This window comes from Phoca vitulina, unplaced genomic scaffold, assembly GCF_004348235.1.
Source record: "Phoca vitulina isolate PV1807 unplaced genomic scaffold, GSC_HSeal_1.0 scaffold43, whole genome shotgun sequence".
NCBI classification, from domain to species: Eukaryota; Metazoa; Chordata; class Mammalia; order Carnivora; family Phocidae; genus Phoca; species Phoca vitulina.
The window spans coordinates 11,856,138-11,866,865 of NW_022589746.1; the positions used below are offsets into that span (position 1 = coordinate 11,856,138).

The 10,728-nt window shown below is 38.8% G+C and overlaps 1 protein-coding gene across 1 annotated transcript in view; it reads right to left on the reverse strand.

The window, feature by feature from the left end:
* The window catches only part of MINPP1 (multiple inositol-polyphosphate phosphatase 1), a 51,122-nt gene that overhangs the window by 35,445 nt on the left and 4,949 nt on the right, over positions 1-10,728 (reverse strand). The window contains exon 3 of the mRNA XM_032430249.1: positions 6,555-6,652. Within this exon, the coding sequence (XP_032286140.1) occupies positions 6,555-6,652 (98 nt within the window). The remainder of the gene's footprint in view (positions 1-6,554; positions 6,653-10,728) is intronic.

The following is a 10,728-nucleotide window of genomic DNA, read 5'->3' on the forward strand; positions in this document are numbered from 1 at the left end:
ACTAGGAGAAAAAGCAGTCTGTAAGGGAATTTATCTTAAGAAGGAATGCAAGATTGATTCAATACTCGAAAATGTACTAATGTTATTTACTATGTTAGAAGATTAAAGAAAATAAAAACCACAATCATCTTCCTGGATGACAAAAATTCAGCACACATTCCTGATTTTAAAAACAATAAACAAATAGGTTTCAGTAAGCAAGAAATAAATTTCCTTAATTGGTAATGATAACTGATGTGGGAAACAAAGGCAGAAGGAAATACAGTTAAAATTAAGTATCCTTATAACCTGCAGCCCATTGACAAATACTTGAGTCAGGCAGGGTATAATGTTCCTCCAGGAAGCTCCCAACAGTCTTCATGTTAATGCCTTGCTAGAGGGAACAAAAACCTCGGTTTGACAAGAGCAGGGCCTCCAGTATCCTGTGAGTCTTCTTTAACATATGAAAATCCTTCTGAAACTTCCCTGATCTTTACTTCCCAACCCCAAAGTATACAATCAGTTGCTCCTCACAATCCTGGGGCAGCAGCTCTTTCTGCCCATGGTCCTGTCCCCGTGCTTTAATAGAACCACCTTTTTGCACCAAAGATGTCTCAAGAATTCTTTCTTGGCCATCGGCTCCAGACCTCACCCACCAACACACCACCAACCAACACACCGACATTCAAAAACTACACCAGTAACTATGAGACTACGCCAAACATCACATTTTATGACAAAGCATTACAAGTGTTCTTCATTAGAAAATAAAAACAAAACTTCAGGTTTTAATATGATGGAATCAGGATAGATCATCTCTGTCCTCTCAAAATCACCCTAAAAAAAAATGAATGAAAAAGAGAAATGCAAATGCCTTCGTCAAAGAGATTAGGAGACCTTTATCCTCCTGACCATAATCATAAACAAGGGAGGGCTGCCAAGTGCAGTGAGAATCAAACAAAACATCTCACAAAACCTCAAAGCACAGGGAACACTTGAAGGAGCACAAGCAACAACTCTTAGCTTGAAACCTTGAGGCCAACAGAATGAAGCCTGCGGGAAGCCTCCGGGAACAGTCCGTAATACCACTACCAGGAGACACACTGGTATTCAATGTTGGCAGGAAGCACCTACAAAGGATCCAGAGGAGAACAACTCTAAACTGGAAGGAACACTGCTCATTTCTGAATAGCTGCTCATCCCCACTGGCCAGCTAGGGAGGAATAAAAGCTGAACTCGCTGCAAAGATGAGTAATAACTAAAAATTTAGGGGACCAGCATAGCATCTATACAAATACACAAAAGAAAAAGAAAACCATAACCCCAAAACAGTCAGCCAGATGAAAACTCCTGAGTAACAAATGAACATACTACCATGAATTCCAAAGACTTAAGAAAATAAAAGTCAAAAGCAGAAAAAAAAAAAAAGTTATGAAAAGAAGACAGAAACATAAGCTGGGGCAACATCACAAATAGTTTGGCATTACTATCTAGTAAATTTGAAGTTCTACGTAATTATAGAACCAGAATTGTGATCCAGCAATTCTACCACAGACCTAGACCTTCAGACATATGTCTGTATATGCCCCAACAGACCTACACGATAATGTTCTTAATAGCCCCAAACCGAAAACAGCCCAAATGTCTACCAAGAAAATGGACTGGGGGGAAAAAAAAACCTGTGATAATTCATATAATGGAATACTATATAGCAATGAAAATAAGTCAACTATAGCAGCATCATAGGTAAATATTAAGAACAATGTTGAATAGGGGCGCCTGGGTGTCTCAGTTGGTTAAGGACCTGCCTTCCACTCAGGTCATGATCTCAGGGTCCTGGGATCCAGCCGGCATAGGGCTCCCTGCTCAGCGGGGAGTCTGCTTCTCCCTCTGCCCCTCCCCCACAGCTTGTGCTCTCTCTCTGCTCTCAAATGAATAAATAAAACCTTAGAATAAAAACAATGTTGAATAAAAACTAGATACAAAAAGAAAGAGGTGGGTGATTTCATTATATAAAGTTAAAAAATATAAAAAGGTAAACCATTACTTGCAAAAAAAAAACAACAGTAAACACTAAATTACTGTAATGAAGAAAACCATGAAAAAACAAATACACAAGTAATAATAGCAGGGAAATAATCTCAGATACAGAGGGGAAATATATTTTGTTTAAAAAACTGCAAGATAAGGGCGCCTGGGTGGCTCAGTTGGTTAAGTGTCCAACTCTTGATTTTGGCTCAGGTCATGATCTCAGGGTCCTGGGATCGAGCCCTGAGATTCTCCTCTTCCTTTCCCCACAGCTCGTGCACGTGCTCTCTCTAAAATAAATAAATAAATCTTAAAAACACTGTGAGATAAATTTGCCAAACTCTACAAATAAATCTGAAAACCTGGAGGATTTTTTTTTTTTTTAGAGAAAGAGAGAGCAAGCGCACATGCAACTGGGGGGGGGGGGGGAATAGAGGGGGAGAGAGAATCTTAAGCAGGCTCCACACCCAGTTCAGAGCCCCATGCAGTACTTGATCTCACAACGCTGAGATCATGACCTGAGCTGGAATCAAGTGTCAGACTCTTAACCCACTGAGCCACCCAGGAGCCCCCCAAACCGGAATGATTTTTATGAGAAAATATTAAATACGCAAACCGACTCCAGAAGAGATAGAAAATCAAGGTACCCTCATTACAGTATAAGATATACACAAAGTTGCAAAAAGCCATCCCATATCAAAGTACCTAGTTCATGTGTCATTTCTTTTACAAAGAGTGACTGCCATTACATCAACTTTCTCCTTTATGCATCCCTATACCTTATATATACCTCTATTACAGCCACCCCATTGCCTTACAACCGTTTGTGTCTTTCACTCCTTAAAGAGGGACAATGCCTATGTTATGTTAGAATCTTCCACTCCAACCATGTGCCTAGCACAGAGCAGGCACCCAAACAATATTTGCTTAATGAAGGCACACATGGTCCAGCATTTCACAAGGTTCTGGATACCTAATAATCTCTGTGATTCTCAGAATTTCATAAATGTCTATTCACTTTTCATTTTTAAAAATATTTTAATAAACAATTTCAAACACGTGAAAAATAGTGAACAGTAATATAATGAACCCCAGTGCACCCATCATCCCACTTCAATAATAATCAACATTTGGCCAATCCTGTTCTATTTATCTCCCACTACCACCACTGGATTATTCTTTCTTTCTTTCTTTCTTTTTTTAAAGATTCTATTTATTTATTTATTTGAGGGGCCCATGTGTGGCTCAGTCGGTTGAGCATTAAGGCAGACGCTGAGCCACCCAGGCGCCCCACCACTGGATTATTCTGAAGCAAATCCCAGACATCACTTTATTTCATCTGTAAATACTTCAGTATATAAACCTATTTCACAGTGAAAAGTTCTAAGCAGAGAAAAATTATTTTCCATCAAATCACTGAAAAAGAAAATAATCATAGGAAACATAAATCAAAAGAGAACTTTGTATTTTTAAATGAAGAAACTTACTTGCTTTTTAATATATAAAAAGGAAGCTTTTATTTAATTAATTTAATAAACATGTATTTCAAATTTTCAGATCACGGTCAATTAAATAAAGAAGTTCTTTATTTAGAAAGGTAAAAAAGTACCTCCGCAATGGAGAAGTCTGCCAGGCATCACTTTAATCAAATGATCAAACATGTCATCATCAATAATGTCACAAAAAGACATGCACTGAGGACACATCATTTACACAGTATTCTTGTCAAAAATGCTTAAACTTTAATCAAAAGTTAAAAATCAGACACAAAGGCATTCTGCCAAAAAAAAGGCTTGGACACCTGTAAAATGCCAATGCATAAAAGACAAAAGGCTGGAGTACTTCTCTAGATTAAAGGAAACTAAAAAGACGTGACAAGTAAATGCAATGAGTGATCCTTCTTTAGACCCTGTATTTAAAGAAAAAAAAAAGCTCTAAATACAGAACCTTATTAAGACAAATATGAAAACTTCAATATTGGCTATATACTAGATAATACTGCACTATTACATATATATGTAAAAAAATTATATTTTGTCTATGTAGCAGAATGTTCTTTTTTTTTTAGACACATACCCAAGTATTGAAGGGTGAAGTGCTTTGATGTCTGCAAAGAAAAAAGATTATATATATGTGGTAGATGCCCCCCAAAGATGCCTACATCCTAATCCCTAGAACCTATGACTATGCTCTCTTACGTGATAAAAGGGAATTTGCAGGTGTGATTAAGGATCTTAAAATGAGAAAATTATTCTGGGCTACCTACATGTGCCAAGGTAATCACAAAAGATCCTTATAAGGAGTAGTTAGGAAGGACAGTCAAGAGTAGGAGATATAACCATAGAAGCAGAGGTCAGAGTGATTAAAAAAAAAAAAAAAGTGATTCTAGAGACTGGAAAAGGCAAGGAACAGATTTTCCTCTTGAGCTCCACAAAGAACACACTACTCGCATCTTGATTTTAGCGCTGTAAGATTCATTGTGAATATCTGACTTCCAGAACTATAAGATAATAAATTGGTATTGTTTCAGACCACTAAGTCTGTGGTAATTCATTATGGCAGCAATAAGAAACTGCTTTATGTGGAGAAAAACAAATGTGGCAAAGAAAGGTTAACAATTGGTGAATATAGATGAAGGATGTGTTTATTGTATCATTCTTTCAATTTCTGTCAGTTTGCAATTTTTCAAAATAAGTTGCAAGAAAAAAAAGAGAGAGAAACTCTTCATAAGCAATAATAAAGAGACAAAAGAATAATCCCAAAAAGGGGGGCGGGGAAGAAAAAGAAAAAGTCAAGTAGTATAGAATCTTAGAATTACAGGGGGTGTACCTGAGTAACCCAATAGTTCCATCTTCTAACAGACGTGGGAATCAAGGTACAGGAAGCCTAAGTGCAACTTGAACCCAGATCATGACTTCCAGGGTTTTCGGAGTACGTCAAACTACCTCCCAGAAGAGACAGATGCACAAAAAGCAACAGTAAAATGTTTCAAAGGAGAAGGATTCAAATAAGGAACAGTGAGGGAAAGCAGCAGGTGTCCCAAGGACGAAGAGGTGGAGGCTGGCTAGGATGTGAGGTGTGCATCCTCAGCACGGGGAAAGCAGCTTGCACTTAAACCAGAAGCCGCTGGTACTTGGAAGACACCACAGGGACTTAGGTGCGCACGACAGGAGCAGTGCAGAGAGCAGGGCCCGGTGAGCACATGCCAAGCATCCCACCAAGGGCAGTAACCTGGGCAAATGAAGTTTTTCTTCTGCTAAGAGGTGACTTTCCCTTGGCCAATGCCCAACAATCATTTACACAGTACTCAAAGTTATTTCTGTTTATCAACTTTTTTCCCTAGAGCAATCTGGGCAGGGAGAAAAGGGAAGGGAGTATTTTGACCCATGTAAATGGCGACCATAAGTTTCAGTTTATACCTATACTGGCATAATTATTAATTTTATGGTCAGGAAGTTTCTAAGAGATGAGTTTTGGGCAGTTAGAGGAGAGGAGCAGACAGAGAGGAAAGAGAAGGCACCCATTACCACTGGTGCTCAGTGTCTGAGAGCAGTCATCCACTGAGGGTCCTCTCCTCTGCTTCCAACTCAGGGGCTAAGCCCCATTCCCACATGAGCCCAGAAACACATAAAACCACCTTTAATCTGACTGTGGTCACTCCGGTCTTTGAGTAACAAATGTTACTTGTTTATCCTCAAAAGTACATTAGCTCTTGGCTTAAAAGCCTGCTGGTATCTGGCAAACAGTACACTTCTTTTCAAAATTTGATGTTAAGTTTTGAAGTTAATAATTTTGATTTTCACATAGTATACTGAATGTTTTATATGTATGCGAGAGATGACTAAAGCTTCAAAAGTCTACATTCCTGAATGATCCACAGAGACACCAGAATTCTATCCAAAGTTGCTATTCTCAATGCTCACAAAAACAATTAACATTCTCCTACCCTACCTCTCTGGCTCCCAACATCCCAGAAATGACCCGAATCTGCCTCCCTTAAAGTCAGCTGAGGCCTGTCTGGCCTTCTTTCTAGAGTCTAAAAGAAGCAATATGAATGAAGAGGAAAGAAAGGAAATATGAAGCAGGCAGACAGATACGGTGGAGGACTTACTGCCATCACCAGGTGGAACACTGAGCTCAATTTATCCTGAAGAAAACTACTAAAAAAGAAAAGTTAGGTATTTGAAAAACCATTCCTCCTCTCTGAGCTCTGGCTTCCTTTAAAAGGAATTTGTATTTTAATAGCTCTACAATCCTTTCCAGCAACAAAATCTGATGATGGGTAAAACAGGATTTTAATTGGGTGGACCTAGAAGTCAAATCACCACAGAAGAATGTTTTCCAAAGTTTTCTGAACCCGAACTATAAGTATGTAGACCCCATCTGAACAATTCATCCCCTCTGCAAGGAAAATTATAAATTAGTCGAAGACAGTTCATGTTCCCTGCCTGCTTATTTTTTGAAAAGCTACTTCAAGTAACAACAACAACAACAAAATAATGCCAAAAAAAAAAAAAAGGCAAAGAAACCGCAAAAGTAATACTTACCTTTGCGTCATCTATGTCAAAAACATCACACCAAGGAGATTTAACACCTTTAATTGCCAGGTCAAATGAACAGGTGAAAAAAGCTACCTGAATTAAATCTGGGGGGGGAAAAAGAAAGGTAAAATTTGTGAGTCACTGTTCTCCATAATCTTCCAAAGACTAAATAGCTACAGAATGCCACGTGCAGTATGGTCCAAGGATCTTGGTAGGTTCAGCACAGAGAAAAGATGATTCGGCTTTTTCCTATCAGAGAATTAAGAGCCACTCTGTACAATCCAAATAGGCAGACCTGGAGCTGTCAGGAAGAAACCATGAGGAGGTAGAAATTTCAGTCCAATGAAACTAAGACATTTAACTGGTAACTAAAAGTTACAATTTTTTCTGGTTTTAAAAGTAATGTGCTTGTTAAGAGCACATTTACCTACCAAATCCAACAGAGTTTAACCCAAAACTTGCTAAACGTAACTTGATTTTGTTCATTTTAGAGGGCTGGAAGAGGGAAGTTATAAAAGCTTTTAGTCCCCATCTGAAAATGAGGAATAACAAAGTACATTTACTGAACAGTTCTCTTAACGACACACTTCATGTTCTAACTATTAGGCAGGAGTACAGAGAGAGGGATACAAAAACGGAGCGAAGACTGCAGAAGGTGGAGAGGGGGCAGAGTAAATCGGGGGTCAGGAGGGAGGGGAAACCAAGGGTCAAGAAGGAGAGAAACAAAGAGGGAAAAATCACAGACTGGAGAGAGAGAGCGTGCTTACAGCATCCGTTTTTTCAGACTTAGTTGCTCAGGCAGGCAGCAGATTTCAGATTAAGTTACCTGGCATTTTTACATTGCGAATGAGCTGATTATATTACCTTTAGATACCCCTGGGTTTTGAAGAGAAGGGTAGGGCACCAAGTCCCTGGCTAGGAGAGCTGGCCGTGCTATCTGGTCACAGGCATGTGGCTGCTACTCAATGCTACAGAGAAAAAGGAAGCCATTGCAGGGCTTTTTACCTTCAGTGTCTTTCCTCGTTCCCAAGGAACCAGGATGGAGTTTAAAGAACTTCCCTAAGGCCGTATATAGTACAAAAAGAATATTTAATTGATAACACACATAAAAGCCATTTAAAAACTTTGCTTGAGGGGTGCCTGGGTGGCTCAGATGGTTAAGCATCTGCCGTCGGCTCAGGTCATGATCCCGGAGTCCTGAGATCGAGCCCCGCATTGGGCTCCCTGCTCAGCAGGAAGCCTGCTTCTCCTTCTCCCACTCCCCCTGCTTGTGGTCCCTCTCACTGTGTATCTCTCTGGCAAATAAATAAATAAAATCTTTAAAAAAATAAAATAAAATAAAAAAATAAAAACTTTGCTTGAATAAATGAAAGGGTTGATAATCCTAATACCTAACATAATATAGTGACTTCTAAATACCATGGATGTTTGATGAAAAGAACCTGTCTCATTCACACTCAAAGTTCTAGTTCTGAAACAATGAAAGTCAATCCTAATGGTCTATTCTTTAACTGGAAGGAGGCTGACAGAAAAATTTCACCAAAAACACTTCAGAGGATGACAGGCTTTGAGACCTAACTCAGCCACTAATCATCCAGAGCAGGTGGCTCCAGCCTCTTGGGTCTCAATCTTCCTACCTGCAAAACAGGTAGAACTCTCAAGAGGAGTTACAGCCCTGACCCGCCTATTATGACCATGCTGATTTCTTGGCCAGTCTTTTGAAACCTCAAAAATATTTCAGACAGATCAAAGATTTAAACATTAAAAAACTAGGCGCCTGGGTGGCTCAGTCGTTAAGCATCTGCCTTCGGCTCAGGTCATGATCCCAGCGTCCTGGGATCGAGCCCCGCATCAGGCTCCCTGCTCGGCGGGAAGCCTGCTTCTCCCCCTCCCACTCCTGCTTGTGTTCCCTCTCCCGCTGTCTCTGTCAAATAAATAAATAAAATCTTTAAAAAAAATAAATAAATGAACATTAAAAAACCAAGATAAAGGAAGACATAAGAAAACAGAATAATCTTGGAGTCAGAGAGGATTCCTAGGCAAAAGACAACACTGAACCGCCACGATGAAGACAGACGTGGCTATATGAAAGACATAACGGGTACAAAGACATCTAAACCTAAAAAGTGAGCAACTAATTAACAGAAAATGTCAGCAATATACAATAAGCAAAGGATTTATCCTTTGTCAAGCAAAGTTAAAGGATATATAATTAATATATCTATAACACATAAAGAGCAAGAAAAACATAAAAATAATCTGATAGAAATGGACAAGATAAGGAAGAGGCAAACCCCAGAAGGAATGCAAGTAGCTAGCAGACACAGGAAGACATGCTCATCTTCACAAGTGACTAAAGAAATGCAAATTAAAGCTAAATACCATTTTTCATTAATCAAATTGGCAAAAAATCAAAATGACTAATAACAGCCACTGTTGGATAAGACAGGGGAAAATGAGCATTCTCATATATTGTTGATACAAATTTCTACACTTTCAGAGAGCAATTTGGAAGTATATGTCAAGGTGTAAAATATTCATTGTCCTTAACCCAACAATTCCACCTACAGTTATTCACCTTATAAATTCTCAAGGGCAAAAACCAGATTATAAAAATGTTCACCGCAGCATCATTTGAAAGGGTGAAAAACTAAGAAGAACCTCAGTAGGAAAATGATTTCCTACAAAAAAAATTTGCACTGTATTAGTTCCATTCCCCTCCACCAGTAAAATCTGATGGGTTAAATAAGTTTTTAACTATCACTGACCTAGAACCTGAATCATATATCCTATGAAATCACACAGAATTCAAAAAAACGAGACAGATTTACATGACAAAGATATACTGCTAAGTAAAAATGAGTTACAGTAAATACATATATCATCATCCCTCTATGTTAAAAACAAAAGGATTTAAATAGCTACAGTAGTTTTGAGCTGTTACTCTGCCAGGCATTGTACTAATGCTCTGCATGAATTAATTTCATATAATCCTTGCAATAATCCTAAAAGAAAGGTAAAATTCCTATACCCATTTTATACAGAAAGAAACTATGGCCTAGAACTATTAATTAACTTGTAAAGACCACAGAGGTAATCAACAGTATAACAGAGTCAAGATTCAAATACAAACAGTCCAATTCCAGAACCCATGATTTTAACCACTATACTTATATTGCCCCCAAAAAGAAGTTGCTCTCATTTACCCCATCAGTAAAACACAAATAATCCGAAACTAAAAATTGTTTTTTAAAAAATCTTCAACAGGGGTGCCTGGGTGGCTTAGTTGTTAAGCGTCTGCCTTTGGCTCAGGTCATGATCCCAGCATCCTGGGATCGAGCACCATGTCGGACTTTCTGCTCAGCAGGGAGTCTGCTTCTCCCTCTCCCACTCCCCCTGCCTGTGTTCCCACTCTTGCTGTGTCTTCTGTCAAATAAATAAAAAATCTTTAAAAAAAAAAAAAAATCTTCAACAGTCTAATGCCCCGCTAACCAAGTAATAGCTAGATACTGGTATAGTTATATAAAGGAATTTGGTACATAAAGTTTAAAATGTAGGACTAAAATCACACACATTAAATAAAAAATAAAAAGTTGAGGGGCCCCTGGGTGGCTCAGTGGGCTAAGTGTCTGCCTTCGGCGCATGGTCATGATCCTGGGATCCAGTTCCGTGCGTCGGGCTCCCTGCTCTGCTTCTCCCTCTGCCCTCCCCCCTGCTTGCACACGCGCATATTATCAAATTTCAGACTGAAATCATAGATACCATTCATAAAAGTTTTAAAACCTGCAAAACAATATCCCATTTATGTACAGAAACATAAATATAAAAACTGACATGGGATGATTTAAATGCTCAATTCATGACAATGACTACAGCTGGGAAGAAAAGAAGAGAAATAAAATCCCGGAGAGGCACCGAGGGACCTCAATTCATTTAAAGCAACTAATCGCAGCATGTTAAAATTTGATAAAACTGAGTTGTGGGTATATGGACATTCATTCATTATATCAGCCTTATTATTATCTACAGGCTTAAATTACTTCCCACTAAAATAATTTTTTTTAAAGATTTTATTTTTAAGTAATCTCCATACCCAACGTGGACTCACAGCCTTGAGATCAAGAGTCACCTACTCGGGCGCCTGGGTGGCTCAGTTGGTTAAGCGACTGCCTTCGGCTCA